Consider the following 24,235-nt stretch of genomic DNA (forward strand, 5'->3'; position numbering starts at 1 on the left):
TATGTATCTATTAATAAATTTTGTGATCTGCAACCCATACGACTCCATGTGTTGAGAGTGCCAGTCTTCCAGTATTTTATGTATTTTGTAGCCGTGAAGGGTGATTCACATACAGACTAGAGCACCTCATAGTGGATGCGAGTGGGTGAGCTATTTCCTATATCTCATTTTTCAAAGGGAATTGGTCACCAAGAAAGTCAACGTTAAAGCAGGCACAATGCCTTGTGGGGCTACCTCAGCTGAATGTAACGATACATTTCACTTAGAGATCCGCTGCTTCATAATGGAAGAATTTCCATGGTAAAATAGAAACCGTGCTGCTCCCAACAAATGTCCGACCACTCCAGAAAATGTCGATACTCCACAATACAACCAATCACTGTTCAACCAGCATTTCAAATGATAATTTCACCCGTCTTCTCCTCTAAGTTGTTAGATAAAGGAGCTCCGCAGTAGATTTTCTAAAATCAGCATTTACCCTGTATTATACTCACAAGATTATGAAAGATACAAGCATATCAAGTGTTTAAACTGGTCTCCCGTCTAGCGCCCGACCCGGGTTTTACCTTCGCTCCGTCCGGGGCGTACGTTCCACCTTTCGCGGGCGTATCTTTTATACACACATGGGAGTTATTTCTCCCTCAGCCTGTCTAAAACCATATCCATCCACGTATATATTCCAATTTCAAATGAAACATATCCATAAATAAACATTCATCATTCTTACACTAAAAAGAATTAAAAACATGATAACTATTAGTAAAATCTATCCATCTCCACTCTTCTCTACTATCGCTACATAGGTCAATCAATGGAAGACCGCTTTCACCTCCCCTTTGTGGTCACACCAATAAACAATTACTACTACATTCCATTCATAAAGTCCACTTCACCTCCCCTTCTTAGTCACATGGCTAAAACATCCTATCAACAGTTATTACCATTGTCTCATTGATGCGTGCGGGTTATCGTCAAGCCTAAATTTAACGCTTCACACCATTCATTCATAAGGACATTATACCATCATTGCGGGTTAGTGCAGCTTCTCCAGTACCCTCCTCACATAACTGATATTAGGCACGATTTCAGGTCAAATTCCATATTTAGCCCAGCGGGCTGCAGGGTGCCTACAGTAGTTTGTAATTCCACTTGTGGCAATTAATCTTGACAATGGGATCCTCCCCACGCCATTTGTTTATCACTCGTTCCAATCCCACAAATTATAAACCTGATGGATCCTTCTAATGTGCTCTTTTGAAGTGTGCCGAGACACTATGCATCTCGATCCCCTTCTTAATATTCTGAACATGTTCCTGTACCCTCGTCTTTAACTTTCTCAGGGTTCGTCCTACATAGTGGAGTCCACAAGGGCACTCCAGCATATAGACTCCTCCTGAGTTTTCACAGGTTAGTTCACGTTCAATTCTAAACTTTCCACCATTACTGTTAGATACCACCTCTACATTATTGTGTCTCCTCTCTAATGTGGAGGTGGTATCTTGGTGTGAACAGGACCCACCACACCAGAAACCTGCAACACTCAGAGTAGGATTGAAAATTTGGAATTTGGTGTTTCATTCTGGAAGAAAACTAGATTTTTGTGCACTCACATGTAGAGTTCATTGGGGGACTTGGGACTGTGGGGTATAGCTGCTGCCACTAGGAGGCAACACTAATCTATAGAAGTGTTATCTTTTCCTGGCAGCTATACCTCCTCCAGCCTGGAGGGCTAATTAGTTTGTGCGCTAGCAGTAGGAACAGTAACATAAACAAAAGAACCACACAAGAGTCGGAACTTAGAGGCTGATGACACAACCAGCATCTGCCAAAGAGAAACACAACCTCAACAAGAGAACTAAAAATTAACGCACTAGGTGGGAGCTGTATCCCCCAATGAACTCTGCGAGTTTTACAGGTCAGTACACAACAATCTTGTTTTCTCGCTGATATCATTGGGGGACACAGGACAGTGGGACATCCCAAAGCAGTCCACTGGGAGGAATAGTACTGGATACCCATGGAGAGTCTCAGCCACAGGTGCTTACCCACACTGCGACCTGCAGTACCTTGCGACCCAAAGACATGTCTGCTGAAGCAAAGGTGTGCACCCGATAGAATTTCGTAAATGTGGGCAGGGAGGACCAGCTAGCTTTACATAGTTGCATGGCAGAGGCATGGTGATGCCCAGCCCAAGAATCACCCACAGGCCCTGGTCAAATGGACCATGACGTGGAGAGGCAGAGCCTTGCCCTTGGCACAATAGCCATCAGATGGTAGCCTTGGAGGCTGCCAAACTCTTGCACGGGCCATCCGGAATGGTGAACAAGGAGTCCGTATGGCGAAAAGGTGCCGACGGTGGAGGGCACTTTCAAGTATGGGATAGGGAAGGGCAGAAAGAAGGGCAATATTATCGAGATTAAATTTGGAGACCACCTTGGGGAGAAATGAAGGCAAAGGGCGGAGGGGCCACAGAACATCTTCTAACAAAAGTATGAGGTATGTGTACCTCCCTTGATGAGGCAAATCTGGAGCGATGAGAATGGTTGGAAAGCCCTCCAGCTTCATCTTGCGCAGGAGTATGGGCAGAAGAGAAAGAGGAGGAAAGATGTACAGAAGGTTGAAGCCATCCCAAGAAGCCACTAGGGCGTCTACAACACATGCTCATGGGTCTCCAGTGGCGTACCGCCCATAGAGGCAGACCACGCCACTGCTATGGGGCCCGCGGCACTGGGGGGCCCGTAGCGCAGAGAAGGCCCCGCCCACACTATTTGGCCCCGCCCACTCATGACCTGCAGCCGGCTATGCGGCTGCTTTTCTCCAGACCCAATTCATCTTCCGCAATCGCCGCCAAGCCCCCCCCCCCCCCGTTTGACCTGATCCTGACCAGACCCTCCTGACCTGATCCTGACAGTCTGCTGACGCGGAATCAGGATCAAGCCAGCCTGCATGTAGCGCTCGAGCCGCTGGCCAATCAGCACAAGGCAATTCTGTTGAGGCAGTTGCTGATTGGCCAGTGGCGCAAGGGGGCGGGAGAATCGGCTCGAACTTCGCCGTCGCTAGGGTGCATAAGCTAAGGAGATGAAGAGGAAGATTCTGAAGCGATTGTGTCCCTGGCTGGCTGGCCTGAAGTAAGTCACTCAGACTCAGAAGTTGAACAAGTACCGTTCGTTCGTCCTGCCGTGTCACTGCCGGCTGCACTCCCTGCAGCAGTGCCTGGCCCGGCTGACTCTGACTATGACTATATTATATATTACGCTGCCTGAGGCCTGTGTTAGTTTACAAATCTCTGGGGAGCAGGGTGATATCTGTTACTTCTTTACAATGTGCCCCCCTTGCCTGTCACTGCAGGGAGCTCGGCCCATATGCAGCATGTAGTACGCCATTACCCATGTGGAGAGTTCATGTATTAACTGTGCTCTTCAGATGAAACCCTAGGCTCTAGTATTATATGACCATCTGGTCATATAATACTAGAGCCTAGGGTTTAATCTGAAGAGCACAGTTAATACATGAACTCTCCACATGGGTAATGGCGTACTACATGCTGCATATGGGCCGAGCTCCCTGCAGTGACAGGCAAGGGGGGCATATTGTAAAGAAGTAACAGATACCCGCAGACCAACAAATCCTTATATGATGTCCCGCCTTTCCTCCTACTCTTTCCTGTATGAGCCCCCCCATAATCCTCTCTGAGCCCCCCTAATGCCCCCATTACCCCAAAATGTTCAGGTTCGGGGAAGAGTAGGAGGAAAGCACACTGTCCTCTATGAGCCTCTCCCCCCCCCCCCCCCCCCCGAGTCCTCTATGAGCCCCTCAACCCCTTAATGCCCCCCAAAATGCCAGGGGGGAGAGGAGTAGAAGGAAAGCACACTGTCCTGAGCATTTTGGGGGGCATTAAGGGTTTGGGGGGCTCATAGAGGACAGTCTGCTTTCCTCCTACTCAGTCCTGTATGAGCCTCCCCCCTGAATCCTCTATGAGCCCCCTTTATGCCCCCATTACCCCAAAATGCCCAGGTGGAAGAGAAGTAGAAGGAAAGCACACTGTCCTGAGCATTTTGGGGGGGCATTAAGGGTTTGGGAGGCTCATAGTGGACAGTGTGCTCTCCTACTCCTTCCCCCCAGGCATTTTGGGGGGCATTAGGGATTCTTTAATGGGGGTGTGGCATGGGAGGAGCCATGACAGGAGGTGGGACGGGCCAGGGGTGGATAGTGGGTGGGGTTAGGGGGCCCAATTCAGATGCTTGCTATGGGGCCCAGTGATTTCTATGTACGCCCCTGTGGGTCTCACATACGCGACATGAAGGTAGGTAGTTTGTGATTGAGGATGGACACCATCAGGTCCACATCCAGACGACCCCCATCAGAGAGAGATCCCCTCAGAAAATTCTGGATGCAGAAACCACTTGCCCGGGTCCACAGTTTCCCGACTGTCCAATTCCAGAAAGCCTGTGTTTCAATTTTCAACATTCGGAATCTAGACCATGGACAACACTGGTACATGCTTCTCCCTCCACTTGAGGGTCTTGGTTGACACTGCCATCACCGCAGAGCTGCTTCTCCCTCCTTGATGGTTGAGATACGCTATGTCTGTAGCATTGTTCAACTGAACTAGGATTGGTAGGCCACGCAGGAGAGTAGTCCAGTGAAGAAGCGACAGATACATGGCACGGAGTTCCAAGATGTTGAGCGGTAGTTTGGATTCCGACACTGACCACGTTCCTGGACTCACCGGATTGGGAAGATTCCGTCCCACCTGTGGAGACTGGCATCTGTGATGCAAGCTGGATGGGTTGGGTGTGAAACTGGGCAAATGGAATGGCCTCGATGGAGAGGACCATCGATTCCAAGATCCAGATGCAGAGACGGATCAACAAGTGTTTCAGTTGGAGTAGGAGCTTGATGTTCCGCTGGAGACATCCATTTGTCCTGTTGAGTGGAGGACTTTCGCCGTTGCAGTGTTGAAGTCCATGGCGAGGAAGGTTATTCGCCTGCTGGGCTATGGCGACATCTGGAAGTTGACCATCTATCCAAAGCATGTCAGGGTGTCCAGGGTGTCCAAGGTGATGTACAGGTTGTCCCCGTTGAAAATGGGATGTAGCCTTGATGAGGATGTCCTTCAGATAGGGGACTAGAGATATCCCTCTGGAGCGAATGAGAGCTAAGAGAAAAGCAAGAAACGTCAAACACGTATGGAGCTCTTGCAAAACCGAAGGTTAAAGCGACAAACTAGTAATTACAAGATGACACAGTGAAGTGAAGGGAATGCTGATGCGTGGGAGCAATCAGGACGTGCAGGAACACATCCATGGAAGACAGGAATTCGGGACATTCCAAGGAGGGAATTACGGAACGTGGAACTCCATCCTGAAATTCCATGCGCATACAAAACGGTTCAGCAATTTCAGATCCAGAAAGGGATAGACAGACTCATAAATTTTGGGGATGACAAAATGAGATTTTTGTGAACTCACCTGTAAAATCTCTTTCTCGCTTTATTCATTGGGAAGGGGGAAGGGGGGGGACAGTAGGAGGCGACACTAGGCTGAAAGCTGTTAGCTCCTCCCCTGCAGGCTCTACCCCATACAGCCTGGAGAGAGCATATCAGTTTGTGCTCCAGCAGTAGGAGAAGCAGAATTAAACTAAAAACCAACAAGAACTGCACACTGCCGTAAGACCGAACCAAACAAGGTCCCAACTGGCAAAACATGGACCCGTATAAAGAACATTGGGTGGGTGCTGTGTCCCCAAATGAATAAAGCGAGAAAGAGATTTTACAGGTGAGTACACAAAAATCTCATTTTCTCGCTTATATTATTGGGGGACACAGGACCGTGGGACATACTAAAGCAGTCCCCGGGGCGGGAAAAAACAACCCCCAGAAACTAACTCCCTCATGGAAGTCACTACACTGCAGCGTGCAAGACTCTGCGCACGAGAGCAGCATCCGCCGAGGCTAAAGAATGCACTCGGTAGAATTTTGTGAGGGTGTAATGAGGACCAAGTCGCCGCCTTACACAATTAAGATGCAGAAGCGTGGTAGAGGTGCGCACAAGAAGCCCCGACCGCTCTAGTAGAGTGAGCCGTGATCCCAGGAGGAGGTGCCTTGTCCCTAGAGCGATAGGCCTCGGCAATGGCCGACCTAATCCACCGGGCAATAGTTACCTTGGATGCCGCCAAACCTCTACGAGGACCTTCCGAGATTACGAACAGAGCATCCGTGCGCCTAAAGGGGGCCACGACGGATAGGTAGTTCTTCAAGGCCCGCACCACGTCCAGACGATGGAGAGAAACCTCAGTGGATGAGAAGGCTTAGGGCAAAACGAGGGCAGAACAATGTCCTCGTTAACGTGAAATGTGGATACTACCTTTGGTAGAAAAGACGGCACTGGGCGGAGCACCAGCTTATCTTGATGGAACACCAAGAAAGAGCCGCCAGTTCCGAAACCCTTCGAATAGATGTAATAGCCACCAAAAACGCCACTTTCCAGGAAAGCAAACGAATGGAGCAGCCTGGAGCAAAACCAAAACTAGGTTCAGGTCCCAAGAGTGCAACGGCGGCGGATAGGGAGGCACGGTGTGAGTCACCCCTTGTATGAAGGTTTTGATCAGACCTAAGACAGCTAGTGTACGCTGAAAAAAAATGGATAGTGCTGAGACCTGCCCCTTTAGAGAACTAAGAGCCAGACCCAGTTCTAATCCGGACTGAAGAAACGCCAGCACTGTAGGAAAGGAAAACCTCCTGGGAGGAAGACTGCGTTCCTCACAGAAGCGTAGGAAGGACTTCCAAGTCTGATAGTAAATCTTGGAAGAGGAGGGCTTCCTAGCCCTAATCATAGTCCGAATGACCGCATCAGAAAAACCCCTCTGTTTCAACAAGAATGTTTCAACAGCCACGCCGTTAAACGTAGCGTATCTAAATTCTGATGGAAGACTGGGCACTGGGGGAGCAGGTCGGCCCTGAATGGAAGGGGCCACGGTGCATCCCCCAGAAGAAGAATGAGCACTGAGTACCAAGCTCGTCGAGGACAGTCTGGGGCGATCAGGATTGCCTGGATGCTCTCCATCCTGATTTTGCGCAGGATCCGAGGCAGGAGTGGTAAGGGTGGGAACACGTAAAGGAACGAAAAGCTGTCCCATGGTGCCACGAGAGTGTCCACGTCGTACGCCACCTGCGAGACAGGAAGCACGGGAGCTTGTGATTGAGCCTGGACGCCATCAAGTCTACTTCCGGACGTCCCCACCGGAGACAGAGAGCCTCGAACACCTCCTGATGGGGAGACCACTCCCCCGGGTCCACCGTCGTCCAGCTGAGAAAGTCTGCTGTCCAATTGTCCACTCCCAGAATGTAGAATGTCGAAAGCACCGGAAACATGGGCTTCCGCCCACTGTAGAATCTTCGCAGACTCCTGCATCACCGCATGGCTGTGAGCCCCTCCTTGGTGGTTGATGTAGGCCACCGCCGTGGCATTGTCCGACTGTACTCTGACCGGACAACCATGCAAAAGGGGAGTCCAATGGCGAAGGGAGAGGTAGATGGCCCGTAGTTCCAGGATTTTTATGGGCAGTTTGGACCAAACGCCCTGGACCGTCCAGGTGGTGAAGACCCCGCCCCAGTCGTGGAGGTTGGTGTCGGTTGTAATGACGGTCCACGTCACTGGGAGAAAGGATTTCCCCGAAGACATGTGCGCAGTTACGATCCACCAACTGAGTGCCGAGCGCACTTGCCGAGATAGACGAATCCTGAGATCCAGAGAGTCCAGGGATTTTTCCCAGGATGACAAAATGGCCCGCTGAAAGCACCTGGTGTGGAATTGGGCGAAAGGGATTGCCTCGAAAGAGGTTACCATCAGGCCCAGCACCCGCATACAATCGCGGATAGACGTACTGCGGTGCTGGAGTAGCAGACACACCGACCTCTGAATGTCCAGTGGCAGGCGTACCACGGCTGCACCTGAATCTAACGTCATGCCCAGGAACCTGACTTGAGTGGCGGGAGACAGGAAGGATTTCCTCAGATTGATTATCCACCCGAAGCGGGATAGAGTGCTGACAGTGATCTGAAGACTTTCCTCGCATTGAGACGCCGTAGGAGCCTTGATCAAGATATCGTCCAAATACGGGAGTAGAGTAATGCCCCTGGACCACAGAAGGCCCAGAAGGGGAGCGAGTACCTTTGTGAATACTCGCGGAGCTGTCGCCAGGCCGAATGGTAGGGCGACAAATTGGTAATGGGACGAATGAATGGCAAACGGAAGAAAACGTTGGTAAACAGTTGTGATGGGAACGTGTAGGTAGGCATCCTGGATGTCTATGGACGCCATAAATTCCCCTTGTACCAATAAAGCAACCACGGAACGAAGGGACTCCATCCTGAATCGCTGAATACGGAGGAAGCGGTTCACTATCTTGAGGTCCAGCACTGGGCGAACATCGCCCTCTTTTTTTGGGACCGCGAACAGGTTGAAATAAAAACCTGTAAACCTTTCCTCTAAGGGCACCAGCGTTACTACCCCCCGTGAGAGAAGGGATTGAACTGCGTGAAAGAATGCCGCAGCTCGAACTGGATCCCTGGGAGGCTGAGAGAGGAAAAAATGGTTGGGCGGGATAGACTTGAACTCTATCTTGTAATCCGAGGTGACGACCTCGAGTGCCATGCGTCCGAAATATGGGTCCACCAAATCTCCTGTAAAAAGGAGGAGACGCCCCCCCACCACCCATGAGGGCGGGGACACAGCTTCATGCTGAAGGCTGTTTTCTGGGAGCGGAACGAGGTTGCTGAGCCCGTGGACGCCAGGCCTACTAGGGCTTAAATGACGGTCCCGCCGTTGAGGTGGGTGTTGGACGGGTGCCCGAGAACCGGCAAAAGGACTGTTAACGGGAGGAGGAAACTCTAGGACGAAAGGAACGCGTCGCCTTGGGTTGGGGCAGATGGGTGCTTTTCCCACCCCCGTTGCTTTTGAAATAATTTTGTCCAGCCGGGCACCAAAGAGTCGAGACCCAGCAAAGTGGAGTCTCAAAAGCGAACGTTTAGAGGATGAATCTGCCGTCCAAACTTTGAGCCATAACTCTCGGCGGATAGATATCACGAGAGCTGAGGAACGGGCGACTATCGTCACAGCGCCCAGAGCCGCTTCGCAAAGATACTTCCCTGCCTGAGAAATTTGGAGTGCAAAGGACTGGAGCTCAGCAGGGGGAAGGTCGGACGCTAGGTCTTGGTTCAAACAGAGGGCCCACTCCGAGACCGCCTTGGCTACCCATGCAGAGGCGAAAATTGGTCGTAAGGCCGAACCACTAGCCGCAAAGATAGACTTGGAGAGCGATTCTATGCGACGGTCTACCGGGTCCTGGAGGGATAAGCCATCCGCCATCGGGGGAGAAGCCCATTTTTCCACGTAATCGCCTGGAAAAGGATAGAGTAGGTCCAATCACTTAGGAACAATGAAGCGTAGACCTGGCTGGTCCCAAGCTTTTGCGACAACTACAGAAAAGTTATTGTGTAACGGGAAAGACTTAGGTGTCTGCCTTGAACTCAGAAATGACACAGGAACACAGGAGGGGAGTTCCTCCTGAACCTGGAAGGTGTCACGTATAGCAGATATCAGACTATCCATTTCTGTATCCGAATCCCCAATCACACCCTCCGACAGTGCGTCACATAAGAGGGAGGATGCCTGTGATCGGGAGCCAGGAGGGGAAGGGGATGTTGAGGCGTCAGAGGAGGAACGGTGGCCTGCTCTGGGATGCTTACTAGGAAGTCTGCCTCTGGATTGTACGCCATGCGACGGTGTGGATTGCACCGATGGCGATTTCTCAACCAAATGACCCAGCAAGGAAAGGGTGGAATGGGAGATTTTAGAGAGGTCGTCCACTGCCCGGGACAGGGACCTTGCCCAGTCGGGTTCCCCATAGCCAGGATGGTCCTGCACTTGTGTGGGCTGCTGTAGAATAGGGGGATGGCTCTGTGCAGGCGCATGACATGCAGAGCATAGTGGTAGTGACTGGCCACGAGGGAACTTCACTAAGCATGAAGTGCAGGCATAGTAGGTGGTCCTGCACGGTGCTGGAGGGGGGAGTATTGGCCGGATCAGACATTGTGGCACGGTCTCTATGCAGGAAGGGGTAGCGATCTACCAGAAAAATAGCGGTCCCAGGTCCTGTGTCTCACCCTGCAGCTCGACAAGGAGGAGGAGGAAACATTGCCGTGGCGGGAGAATAAGCTCCACCCCCTCCAACTCTGAGAAGGGCGGCAGAGCGGGCCAATGTAGAGGAAGCCACGCCCCCCCCGCTCCGGTGCCCTCGCCATGCGGCACATGGTGCCGCCAACGTATGTAAAAGAATGGAGGCTGAATGTGGGGAAGTGGCCGATGCGGCTATATGCGCCCGCTCTGGAAGGGCGTCGCATGCGGCGATATGTGCCCGCCCTGACAGGGTACCGATGCTGGGATATGCACCCGCACTGAAAGGGTGCCGATGCGGCGATATGTGCCCGCGCTGAGGGGTGCCGATGCGGCGATATGCGCCGGGGAAATGAGGGAGACACGCTCCCCCATCGCTGTAATATGAGATGCCGGCGGCGGGATCAACCCCTGCTGTGCCGAATGTGGGGAGCAGAGATGGGCGACAGGCGGGTGGGATACCTCGCTACACCCTACAGGCAGGGATGGGAGACAAGGTTTATACTCACCTGTCTTCATCTGTGGTCTTCGCCCTTTAATCCTGTACCAGCAGGGCCACCCCCCCCCGACCGCTGGCACAAGGCAGCAGGGGTCCGGGCAGAGAAGGGATGGAGAGTAGGTGGCCCTCTTGCTGGCGGGAAGCAGGGGAGCGAGGCTGGAGAGTCGAGGCTAGTGAAAGAAGCAGTGGACCAGGCCTAGAGAGACAGAGGTGAAGAGGGGGAGTGGTCTACTTAACCAGTCCTGAGTTACTCACCTTGTCTTCATCCTCTTCTTTTTGCCCTCCCTCAGTGTACCAGCAGTGTCACCTCTTCAGCTGCTGGCACTGAAAGTAGCGAGCTGGAGAGGAGGGAGGAACTGCAGAGATGCAGGTGATCCCATGGCTGGTGGGTGACAGGGGAGCTGGGCTGCTCGGTGGCACTTTGCCTTCTATGGGAGGTTAGAGCAACAGACACTGTTCTTCCTTCGCGGGTAAACAGGGAGAGGAAGTGACCCTGCTACCCGACATAGAAGAAAGAAAATCAAAATAACAAACAAAAAGAAAGAATGGCAGAAAACGTTGCCCCACACAGCAGGGTGGTCTGCCTCCTATGACACAAAGCTAAAAACTGGTTAGCTCTATCCAGGCTGGAGGGAGTATAGCTGGCAGGTGGATCTAACACTTTTCTAGCTTTGTGTTGTCTCCTAATGGCAGCAGCTATACCCGCAGTCCTGTGCCCCCAATGATGCGAGTAAGAAAAGTACTTTTAATTTACATGGAAATGAGAAGTTAAGTGCACTGAGTGAGGGGGAAGTGGGGCAAGACACTCTGCACCTACATTCCTCCTGCCAGCCCATCCTTCTCCTTCCTGATTAACAGGGCCAAGTGACATACAGGAAACCAGTGGTTTCGACCAGCCTTCGGTGCACTTAACTGCTTGTTGCATATTAAAAGTACTGTAATTTCCTCCAGAATAAAGCAACAGATCACTAAAGGTCCTTTTACATGGACCGATGATCTGGCAGATTACTGGGGATGAGCATTTGTATAAACGCTTGTTCCGGATAATCTGCCTGTGTAAAAGGTGCTGGCAACCATCCTATGCTCATTCACAGGGTGATTGTGTCGTACTGCCGGCACAGAAAAATCATCATTCCTGTACAGCATATCGTATTGTCTAAATGATCTGCTGCATAGGAATAATTATTTTCTTTGAGGACTAGCTATCACTACATGGATCACTTGTCCCCATAGAGCATATAAATACAGCCCTCATCTCAGCTGATGATCAGGCAATTATCAGAAACGTTGGCTTAGTTCCTTATAATCTGCCAGATCATTGGTCTGTGAAGGACCTTGGTATTACATTCAGCTGATCTACTTCTACAAGGCATCGTACCTGGTTTAATAGTGAATTTTTATGGTGACAGGCTCGCTTAAACCCCTTAATGACAGGACAATTTTTTTTGCTTTTTGTTTTTAACTTCCAAAAGCCACATTTTAAAGTTTTCGTTCACATAGCCATGACAGCTTATTTTTCACAGAACAAGTTGTATTTTTAATAGCACAATTTAATATCTTGCACTGGAAAATGGGAAAAATTCTTTGTGGAGTGAAATTGAAATAAACAATTACATGTTTTTGGGGGTCTTCAAATTACATCATTCACTGTGAGCTAGAAGTGACATGACAGCCTTATTCTGCGGGTCAGTACGATTACAACTATACCAAATTAGTATTTTTTTTTTATGTTTTACTACAAAAAAATAAAGAAAACCTGAATGAATAAAAACTTTCTGTGCAGCACCATTTTCTCTTTGAGTGCTTTTTTTGGCAGAATGAACTGTAGTTTTTATTGATACAATTTTGGGGGTACATACTACTCTTTGATCACTGTTTATTAAAAACATTTGGGGGGACAAGGTGACCAAAAATTCCCTTTATTAATGGTGTACAGGAAGCAGGAAAAATATTTAGATTCTAATAGTTTTCCATAAAACTGGGAAAGAAGGGGGGGGGGGGGGGGAAGAGATATGTGAATTTTTTATATTGTGTTTTTATTTTTTTATCTGTAATTTTTTAGCCCCCTCAGGGGACTTGTACATGTGACCCTCTGATCGCTTGTACCATAGGACTGCCATAAAATACTATTGCAATCTATAGGATTCTGACACGCTGCCTCTGAAGCTGTGCCTCAGACACAGCTTTGCAGGCAGTTTGCTTTGACAGGCCTGGGAACCTTCAAAAAGCCACAGGCTGCCATAGCAAGCGATTGGAATGATTTTGCTACAGAAGCAGCCCCTGCACCAGATTGATCACAGCTGCTCAGGCTGTATGATAAATCTGGTGCAGGGATAGACATTTTTCTTTGACCCTATACCAACTATTGGTTGGCAATTCGGCCCCACTCTATCCCCGCCCACTTTTTGCTAAGCCCAACTCCCTTGTAGATCATGTCAGAAAAAAGTGCGAAAACCCTAGATGCGCCAAATTGTCTCACTTTTTAAAGACAGATTTTTGGCGCAGACACATTAATAAATCTGGGCTAGTGTTCCCCAATTCAGGGAACACCATCAAGTAAGAATTTCCTTAATATTACACAGAATATGATTTATATTGCAGTATTGGTTACTACATTTCATCTCACATGATTACATGTTCATGCAGGGGTTCCTAGTGCACTGAATTAGAGAAACCTATCGCTGCCATGGCGAAACAAACTTTGGCCCCCTTAGCAAAAAAGAACATGGCCTCACTACATCACAATCGCCTTTACCAATGAGTACAGGACATAGAAAGCTTATGATTATTCTGGTCTACTCTCGCAGTGATCTGTTTTCAATTGCCCATTTACCTTTTTAATTCCCTTCTTCCATCATCTACAACGCTCATTGTACCTCACTTCTGACATGTCTGGTAGTTATGCCCATTAATATACCTTGTGTTCATGGCCAGGAAATGTGTTCATATCCATGCAGCTGTCTCATCAACAATGATGGGTAGAGGACCATTTGCATTTTACAAACCAATAGTGATGACCTTAGTTCTTCCTTCTTAATTTTCAGTTTTCCTTGAGCGATAGTAAGTGTGTAAGGCTGGCCATTTAGTGTGTATGCAGGAAAACCTCTCAACGTACGTGATAAGTGTAGGGTCCATAGGGTTACATCAGCAAAGAGGTGTACTAGATCAGTGTTTCCCAACCAGTGTGCCTCCAGCTGTTGCATGCCCGGACAGCCTTTGGCTGTGCGCGCATGCTGGAAGGTGTAGTTTTGCAACAGCTGGAGGCACACTGGTTGGGAAACATTGCACTAGATGACGGTATCCCATTCAATGGTATCCAGTAAAAAACTTACAATAAATGTTTACGCTTACTACGATGGGCCCTTATGGATGACAGATGGCACTGTATTACTGGAGAGAGGAGAGCAGACCATGTGGGACCATTGAGCGTGAGAGTGGCCCCTGGGTCCACTTACCTTCTGTTGTGGGGAGGGCACAACAACCTGTAGCGCTTAGAACGGAGTCGGGCAGGCTGATGCACACTGTTCCCCTCTGGAGACAGGTCCTGAAACTAAGCAGGCAGTGGAAGGAAAACAGGAGACCGATGTGGAGCTGTGGATGCAAAGGACTCCAGAATGGTAGGACAGAGTACTCGCCAATAAACACTACATTAGCCTACCACTCTGGAGTCCTCAGCATCCGCAGCGCCCACATCACAGTCCAGTTTTCCTTACACTAGATGCCACTGTATGGCATCTGGCACAGGTATCAGTTTATCATACACTTGCTGGCACATATGTTAAACGGAGGCCATAAATGTGATGTAAACCTGGCCTGAGATGAACAGATGAACTGCTCATTATCTACCCTCTACACTCCCTAGACTGGTGGATCTGGCAGTAAATGAGATCAGATTACAGCTTTCACTTTTCGGAACAAGTTAGAAATTGGCTGCTATCAGCTATTATTGCACTACTTTTCATACATCAGACCCATTATGTTGCATTTAAGAGGAATTTTAAATGAAGCAGAGCCCGGCTCATGACACCATTACTTAGATACGCTAGATTTGTTGTAATGGTCTGTTGCCAGGCCCAGCACTGAGGATACAGGTTGCTCACTGGGTGGATGTGGTATTACTGTTGTAGTGTTCATGATCAGAAAAGGCACAAACATATAAAAAAAAAAAAAAACAGAATTCGGAACATTCTATCTTAATAATATATTTTATATTTACATAGCGGAAAACACCTAAAATATAAATGTACATTACAAAAAAACATGCTTCCTCTCCCTTCTCACAGTTAACAGTCTGTACATTGCCTTAGTAATATAACAGAATATATTCTCCGATGCTGAAGTTAAGGCGGCAGGAGCTGTTCTAAAGTTCTCACTGATGATTCATATATGGACCTGAAAAGAGAAAAGACATTTACATTATTGTACGTCAGTCTAGCTTATGACATGGAGCCTTCCCCTTACGTCAATACAATGCACGCTGTCAGGGTTATTTTCACAACAGTCCTGATAATGTTACGTCACCAGGGGCCCATCGGAAACCAGCTTAAAGAGGACCTTTCACTAGAATAAAACATCTAAACTAACTATACAGACATGGAGAGCGGCGCCCAGGGATCCCCCTGCACTTACTGTTATCCCCGGGCGCCGCTCCGTTCTCCTGTTATAGCCTCCGGTATCTTCATAGTTAGGCTCCACCCAGTGGAACCTTCCGGCGTCTCATTCTCCTATGCTGTAGCGCTGGCCAATCGCATCGCTCAGCTCATAGCCTGAGAGGCTTTTTTTTCTCTCAGGCTATGAGCTGAGCGCTGCGATTGGCCAGCGCTACAGCATGGGAGAAAGAGACGCCGGCAGGTTCCCCTGGGTGGAGCCTAACATGTGAAGATACCGGAGCCTATACCGGGAGAACGGAGCGGCGCCCGGGGATAACAGTAAGTGCAGGGAGATCCCTGGGCGCCGCTCTCCATGTCTGTATAGTTAGTTTAGATGTTTTATTCTAGTGAAAGGTCCTCTTTAAGGTTCCATTAACAAGTCCGTAGAATGGGTCCGGAAGAGATGCAGACAGCACACAGTGTGCTGTCTGCATCCGCATTTCCGGTGCGCGACCCCCAAAAAAAATAGACCATGTCCTATTCTTGTCTGCAATAGCAGACAAGAATAGGCATTTCTATAGGAGTGCCGGCCCGGTGTATTGCGGAATCCGCAATAAACAACGGACATGTGAATGGACCCTAAATCTGTAAGGTTTATGATGTCCCATGATCATGATATTCCATGGAGCATTTTGGATCATCTCACAATCTGTGTACATTTATCGATGACTGTGCGGAGAAGGATTCTTCAGATGCTTCATATACCTCTCTTTACATTTGGCTTGGTTACTTTTTTTTTCAGCGCTCAGACCCTTACTGCTGAGGGGTAACTTTATGCCCCCAGGATAAGTTTAACTCCTAAAGTGCTTAAAGTTGTTTTGTCATGGCACATTCTACAGGCATAACTTTTTTTCTGTTGATGTAACCGTAAGAGGGCTTGTTTTTCACAGGACGAATTGTATATTTAGTAACACCATTTTGGGTGATAATAATAAAAAAAATGTAACCTTTATTTATTCATTATTTTTGTCCCACTGACACTATTTTTATAATGCACTAGTATCCCTTACATACCAATGCATTATAGCCTGTCACTTTAAGACTCACAGGCTAATCCAGTCACGGCATGTCTGGGATTCAGGCGCCCGCCAGTCATAGCAATGCATCAGCACCCCACTGCCTAGATATCAAGGTTGCCATTGACTGTAGCATCTAGGGGGTTAAACGGGTGGAATCAAAGTTATCTATGATGAGAGAGAGAGAGAGAGAGAGAGAGAGAGAGAGATAGATAGAGAGAGAGATAGAGAGAGAGAGAGATAGAGAGAGATAGAGAGTTATTTAAAGGGATTCTGTCACCAGGATTAACGAGTCAAGCCTACAACCAGTGACCCTGCTGCCTCTATACCGCCATGACCAACTTCACCTGCACCTACTGTGTCCTTCTCCCATATCATGTAGATTGTAAGCCCTCACGGGCAGGGCTCTCTCTCCTTCTGTACCAGTCTGTAACTCGTCTTGTTTATGATTAGTGCAATTGTCTGTATTATGTATGTATACCTCTTCTCATAGGTACAGCGCTTTGGAATGAATGGCGCTTTAATAATAAATAATAATATGTAGATATTTATATGTGCCCATTAGTCTCCATGCAGTGTTTAAAATGATCCTACTGTTACTGCTCTGTGTGTGTTAGATTGTTATAAAAAACGATCTTATTGATATGTAAAATACCTTGGTCAGGAGCCCAAGGGGTTGTCCCACAATATGTTGGAGCCCAGCCGCGCCCATCGATCCGGAGCCCAGCACCGCCTACTACTTAGTTTATACACTCCACTATCCCTGACGTCAGTTCTTCTCAGTGCCGTAATCTCGCGCAGAGGGAGCCATGCGCAGTTGACTCGTCGAAGCCGGTGCCAGTAGTCCACACCGTTGCAGACTACAGTGTCCACTGCGCCTGCGCGAGATTACGGCACTGAGAAGAACTGACGTCAGAGATAGTGGAGGGAATAAATTAAGTGGTCGGCGGTGCTGGGCTCCAACATATCGTGAGAGGGTATTTACATATCAATAAGATCGCTTTTTATAACAATATAAGGCACACTGAGCATAAACAGTGGGATCATTGTAAACACTGCATGGAGACTAATGGGCACATAGAAATATCGCTATAGGGTTAATCCTGGTGACAGAATCCCTTGAAGCAGTTGTTAAAATCTGTACCTCAGTTACCACTCTAATAATAATTTACCTTTCTATATTTTCCTCATCTTCCATTGTGATCTCTCTATACGTTTTCAGCTTCCGAAGAATCATTGCGGCGATGTCTTTTGTAGCAGCAGAGAATGCTTTACCTAACCAAATATGGTATTTTTAGAAAACTGCTTAAAATACAAAATAAATTTTAACTCCTAAAAGGAAACCAAAATGAAGCTGAAAATCTGTACAGTCCTAATGATCTTTCAGTAAAGGTGACTTTTTCTGTTTGTTACTTGGTTAATACACATCACAGTATGAGACTCGCTCTCCATATCCTTCTGGAGGAAATACTTCGTTAATTGGAATTTTTGAATGCTTAAATGTTAGTATTATTTCATTAAAACGATTTCCCTAACCTCCCCACAAGCATGCATGATTGCCTCGACCAAATGAGCAGAGGGAGGCCATAATTATCATTCTTGGTAAAATCTACTATTACAGTCAGTCAGACAGTTGAAAGAATTGGCATTGATCTTACCTGTATAGCCAGCTTAAAATAAATAAATACATTCTGAGCTGATTTTTAAAATGTATCTTTAACCCCTTACGGACCAGTGACATACATGTATATCATTGGCTGCAGGGGTGTGTGTGGAGTGAGCTCCATACATGATGGGTGTGGTTGTGTTTCACAGCGGACACCCGCTTGCATTGGCTGGGATAAGATATAACTAAATTGTGACCTCCCCATCTTGAGTGGTCCTCTCAGTTCTCCACTCACTCCCCATGGCACAATTGCAAGATGACGATTGATTGTCTTGACAGCTGAAGCCCAGACCTTCTGCAGGTCAGCCAGCAAGTTTACCACAACACTATAGAATTTGTAAGCGTAGGTTCACAGAGTTTTTGGAGTAGGTTTTGAGGTAGATTTCCCTTCAGGTTTTTCTTGCCTTTGCTGAAAAGCCTGACGGGAAATCTGCCTCAAAACCTGCTCCAACAACTCTGTGTGAACTTAGTGATAGGATTTCCGTTGCCTAAAAGGCTACTAAACAGCAATACTATTTAGTAGCTTGTTATGCACAGAAAATTCTATCCTTTCCACAGCGAGCTTCTGTAGTGATGTGGTAATTTTGTTACCTGCTATGCAGGAGGTCTGGAGTTCAGTTCCCGACAGAGACCTATAATATATTTGGGATTTTTGGTTATGGCAGAAAATTTGAAGTTTTACCATAAAACTAAATATGGAAAGTGAAAGTTCCGTTTTCTGCCATAACCTTTAAAAAATATTAAATTAAAATTAAATAAACTGCAGATCTTTTACCAAGCAGGCAGCAGATGTACCATTACTCTATAGCTTTTGCCCAGCAGGTGGCGGTTTACCATTCCTATACCCTGTATAGCTTTTACCCAGCAGGCAGCAGATTTACCATTACTCTATAGCTTTTGCCCAGCGGGTACTGGTTTTACCATTACTCTATAGAATCACGATTAGAAGGATAAGATTTTCAGTGCCTAAAAAGCTACTAAACAGCAATACTATTTAGTAGCTTTTTAGGTACAGAAAGTCCTAACTTTATAACAGTGATGATGATGATGGTCTTGGGAGGAGTACAGCATGCACAGGATGACCGTATGCTCATGGGAATTGCAGTTTTCAGTGTTAAACATGTAATCATGTGCTCCAAGATGAAGCGCCTCTCAGAAAAGCTTTTAAAAGGGTCAGTACTACAGTAGGGGGGCTAAAATGGGAGAGGATGAAGTTATGGAGGTCAGTGAATGTACAACTAGTGGGCATCTGCAATATCGATCCATTTATCAATTATCTTTGTGTCTACGTTGACGATTTGGAGATTTGAACTATTTTAATATGGTTTTAATTGTGTGATATTTTTCATGTGATAATAAAGGGTACTTATTAATTTGTATCCAGTCTAGCCTATTTGTGTTATGGTTTGGGAGATATATCGGGAGTAACATCCAGACTATGTTTGTTACTTCGGAGATTTGCAACACAAAAATGTAGCATCAACCTCTTAATAAGCCGTATTACGAAAATAATCAGCACAGAATATTTTAAATGACAGGGTGTTATATAAAAAGATGGACATTCACTTTAAAGTATATGTACAACATGTACCTTTGGAACAGATCATAATGATATGTAACGATGCAGTCAAACTCAGGATTCCTTCAATCTCTCCCATAGAGATGCATTCTGCCAATTCCCCTAAAAATGAACTTGAAGAGATACAAAATAGAAAGTGGGAATGAAAACACAAAACCCTAAAATAAACCATGCATTTTATAATCTTGGTGTGTGAACCTTTTTGTTTAGTCTGTGCTATAAACCATGAAATGCTGCCTGTGAGAAGTGGGACAGAAGCAGCTAGACCATGAACGTGACCGCCGAGACCACATTGTGACAATATCAGCTTTAGGGATCAGCTCTAGGAACGTGTTGGGAGTACAAATGATGTACAAGGTGCAGGGCAGTAATCTTACCTCAGTACACTGGATGTCTTTATAACAATGGACAATAAGCAGCGTGATAGAGGAGGGAGATCTGAAACGGAAGCTGGTGTCGTCATTTCACTCGGATCTGAAATCTAAAATTAGTAGAATTTAGATGTAAGTTGACCATTCAAGACCTCTAAGTCTTATCTATGATGGTGGCTAAAAGCTCAGAAACCAAACAAATATGGGGCATATTCTGTCTGCTCTTGTGTTCATTAAAGGAAATGTGTCACCAAAATGTCTATCTGCCAGGTAAAACCAGATAGTAACACGTATCCTATTTTTCCAATCTGTTTTTATTTTCCGATTGTATTTTTTAATTCTATTTTCTGAACATGCTTATGGAGGCGGCCATCTTGCCTGAACTGTTCTCAACAGCATTTAGAAAACATTAAGAAAATTGCTTTATGGCAGCCACATGGGCCATAGACCCAATGGTCAGGAGGGGACCTCAGTGACTTCTATGGGAGAGTTTTCTAGGCTCCCCCCCCCCCAACACACACACATTTATCACTGGACGTGGATAAGTGACTGGCTTCAGCAGTGACGTGTTCCCAAGCAGCACGTCACTGCTGGGCCACCTATGAGACCAGTCAGTCAATGGTACTTCATTTAAGATACCCAGCATGAGATTTCACACTGACTCCATGTGATAACTTTTCACCGTGGCGCAATGCCAACCACTACAACAGCAAGATGAACGGACCGATTGACAATCAATAGGAAATATCCTGCAATACGTACTTTGCGCAAAGAAGAGCCTATTTCCACAACAAGAGCAGCCACGAGGGTGGAGAGCATTCCTCGGTGGACCTCAAGAGATGCAGCATGCCAGCACTGAACGGTCTGTATGAACTGGCTAAGAGGGACTTGCATGGACTGAAGGAGCTGAAGTAAAAGAGAAATAGGAGTCTTTAGCAAGACAGTGAAGTACAGACTGACAGAAAACACATTTAAAAGATAAAAAGTACTTAAAAGGGGTTTCCATACACCGTATCCTGCTTGACAGCCCATGAGCTTTGTGCACGGGTCCTACACAATCCTCATTGGATGCCGAACAGTTACAACGCTCCTCATCTGACATTAGATCAGGCAGGAGAGTATGCCTGGACATCCTCCTATCTAAATAAATTGCCTTGGATTGGATTTTTGTATAATAGAGTAATAGAAATCTCTGATTAGATTATTTTCAAAATCATTTGATTCTGGAAATCAGCGATAAACTAATAACAAAAGTTCCCCAATGCCATAGTTTTACAAATATCTATGACATCATCACTTAACTGGATATACCCTTTGTAGAGGTGGATGATGAAAACCCTGCATATATGACCATTTCTTGGTGTCTGTTGTGTGTTTCTCATATCGTTTTCAACCAGAAAACGTTTTAAGCCGAGGGAGCAAGAAGAAACTTCCTGATCGCTTTCAGATTGCAGACCTTACATTACAAGACCCGTGTAGTCATGTATACCTGTAGAGCCTCCTCGCGATGTTTCCGCAGCCTACGAGCTGTAGTCTCCAGTGCTTTATGGAAGATTGTCTGAATAGCTTCAAGGTATTTAGTCAAGTCCGTACAGGCATTACTCATCTTCTGAGCCAAACAGACTTCTGTTATCTCTTTCAGTACAGAAATCAGCATTGGTAGGCAAGTGTAGGAGGTCTCTGAAAAACAGAAGATCATGCAGCGCATGCGATTGTAAATTTACCTAAAGCTTGAAGGGCGTTTCCAGGACTTACTTACTGAAGACCTATCCTTAGACTTATATTACAGGCAGGCGATTGTTTTCGTAGTGGGGGAGAACGCTATTACATACAGCGATCTCCTCTACAGTACAGGGAGGAGGAGTGATTACTAATGCCATCACTTGTCTCCATACTGAATCGCTGTTTGATTGGAGCAGTTCGTGATTAGACAGCAAAACTCACCGGAAGATTCCGAATGCACGATGAACGAGTGTTTGCCCGTTCAACTGATAATCGGCGGCAGTATCATCGTTAACGAGCGTTCCTATGAACTCTTGTTAGCGATGATCTGTATGATTATCTGCTAGTGTAATATTAGCCTTAGGATAAGTCAATAAACTCAGATCGGCCTGGTGCTGGCTTCTGGCCCCCCTGCCGATCAGTTGTTACCAGGCACGGCCACTACACAGTAGATGCAGCTGTGTAGTTCTGGTGCTAGCGCTGCATCTAGCAAAAACCGCTGATCCGCGAGGGTGCCCATGGCGATCTGATATTGAAGACCTATCTATAGGATAATTCATCAACAAGTAAGTCCTTGAAAACCCTTTTAACTTCTCGGTCTTTACAACAGTAGAAAACTCCTGGCCCAATGTCAAATACCGATGTGTCCCTGCTTATCTTCTGTATTCCAATTCTGAGCATCTATGATCTATATCTACAGGATAGACCATAAATGCCTGATAAGTGATTTCAAATAGGTGGGACCTGCACATATCAAGCAATTATGGTATAAATGCATATATATACACTTGTGCGTGGGGTAGACACTCTGTTACAGGGACACTTGCTATGACTGTATGCATCACACCATGCTAGTCATACTCACCAGTATTCATTGTTGAGATGACAATTTGAAGGACGTGTGCTTGAAATTCGGAGTCTCCAAGGCCAACCATTACCACATCTTTACAAACAGTAAGGTATGTCTAATGAAAACAAAAGATATACACTACATCGAGATCATTGACTAAAGATTTGCACTAAACTTTCTGCTCATATTGTTTCTTCTGTTTATAACACGACAGAAGGCAGCGATGTCTGATGGACCTCACAGATTTATAATAGCCTGTCGGGCTGTCCATTGTACTGATGTAAAGAATAGCACAGTAAACTATGGAACCTCTGATGCAGATGTGAAGATGTGCTTTCAAAGTGGCAAAACACACACAAAAAAAAAATAATAATAATAAAAAAATATTACCTTAAGTATTTCTTTAGACAAATCACTCTGCTCATCTGAAATGACCTCATCAGAAGCAAGAAATGCAAGAACTTCATTTTCAATCCAGGACCCTGTGTCCTCCAAGACTGACAGATATATTCTCCCTTCTGAGCTAACCTGTATATATATATAAAAATAAAAACACACATATCAGCAACACCCAATATAATGTATGCTTTTTGAGGGATGGTTCTCCATGCTTCTAATCACTAATGTAACAACATTACCTTGTACTGAAGGTGGATACTGAGCCGGCAATAAAGGCTGAAAGTTCTGAGAGCAGTTTCTTGAGTAATCTTATGATCTGTATCTTTCGTTGGCTTCATAAATGAGCACAGGACCTCCTAAAATGAAGATAAAAGCTTGGTCAGAGGAAAGACACTTCAATGAGAAGATAGTACATAAGTGCGCCCATAGTATGAGCACAAAATAGTAATACAGCTGTAAAAATGATTAATAAATGCAAAAGTGGATCTGAAAATCGGTTCTCGTCTTGACTGGATGTAGTTGAAACGTTAACAGTAAGCTATTAAAGGGGCAATTAGTTTTAGAAATGGTGCATGCTTTGCTACAGGGACAGTCCAGTTATCAGAGTCTAGTAATGAGTTGTGCACCTACGAGACCATCACATGACTGGAAGTAAAGTCCTACAGAAAGCAGGTGGCCCCATATGGGACATTTTTACAATCTAATACTTCATCTTGTCAGCTTCGAGAAATTTTCTAAAAAGCTCTAGTGATGTAAACCATCCATACAGATGTAGTTTATAACTTACTTTTATAAGCCCCAGAACCTTTAAAAAGCCATTTAACTTTTTAGTTGGTACAGACAGAAGGCACTCTCGACTCATAGTGTGGGTTATAATGTACTCCATGTAATCAAGTGCTAGCTCCGGCTTACTCTCTATCGTATCCTGAATGCGGACCTTTCGTCGAGAATCCTTTGGACTCTATTAGAGGGGGGGAAAAAACAACAAATAACTACAAGAAAATACATTTCATTAAGGCCGAATGCACATGGCCGTGTTCCGTGGCCGAGAGCGGTCCGTGGTATGCCGAGCTGGATTCCTGTTCAGAGCAGGAGCGCACGGCGTCATTGCTGCTCGTATAGATCATGCGCGTGTATAACTGTAGTGCAGCGGCGGCATGAAGCGCACGGCGTCATATCAACCAATGACGCCGTGCGCTCCTGCTCTGAACAGGAATACAGTCCGGCATACCACGGACCGCTCTCGGGCGCGGAACACGGCCATGTGCATTCCGCCTAATACAAGAAAATCCTATTGAAGCAGCTATAC

General features: G+C 46.5%; 1 protein-coding gene across 1 annotated transcript in view; it reads right to left on the bottom strand.

The window, feature by feature from the left end:
• Positions 1 to 14,860: 14,860 nt before the first annotated feature.
• The window catches only part of NCAPG2 (non-SMC condensin II complex subunit G2), a 67,647-nt gene continuing 58,272 nt past the window's right edge, over positions 14,861 to 24,235 (bottom strand). Inside the window, exons 19-28 of the mRNA XM_040432836.1 lie at positions 23,714 to 23,887; positions 23,166 to 23,282; positions 22,918 to 23,055; positions 22,543 to 22,642; positions 21,445 to 21,635; positions 20,718 to 20,861; positions 19,962 to 20,065; positions 19,597 to 19,697; positions 17,512 to 17,614; positions 14,861 to 15,066 (exon numbers count right to left, since the gene is read on the bottom strand). Of these exons, the coding sequence (XP_040288770.1) occupies positions 15,015 to 15,066; positions 17,512 to 17,614; positions 19,597 to 19,697; positions 19,962 to 20,065; positions 20,718 to 20,861; positions 21,445 to 21,635; positions 22,543 to 22,642; positions 22,918 to 23,055; positions 23,166 to 23,282; positions 23,714 to 23,887 (1,224 nt within the window). The 3' untranslated portion in view covers positions 14,861 to 15,014. The remainder of the gene's footprint in view (positions 15,067 to 17,511; positions 17,615 to 19,596; positions 19,698 to 19,961; positions 20,066 to 20,717; positions 20,862 to 21,444; positions 21,636 to 22,542; positions 22,643 to 22,917; positions 23,056 to 23,165; positions 23,283 to 23,713; positions 23,888 to 24,235) is intronic.

This window comes from Bufo bufo, chromosome 5 (genome assembly GCF_905171765.1).
Source record: "Bufo bufo chromosome 5, aBufBuf1.1, whole genome shotgun sequence".
NCBI classification, from domain to species: domain Eukaryota; kingdom Metazoa; phylum Chordata; class Amphibia; order Anura; family Bufonidae; genus Bufo; species Bufo bufo.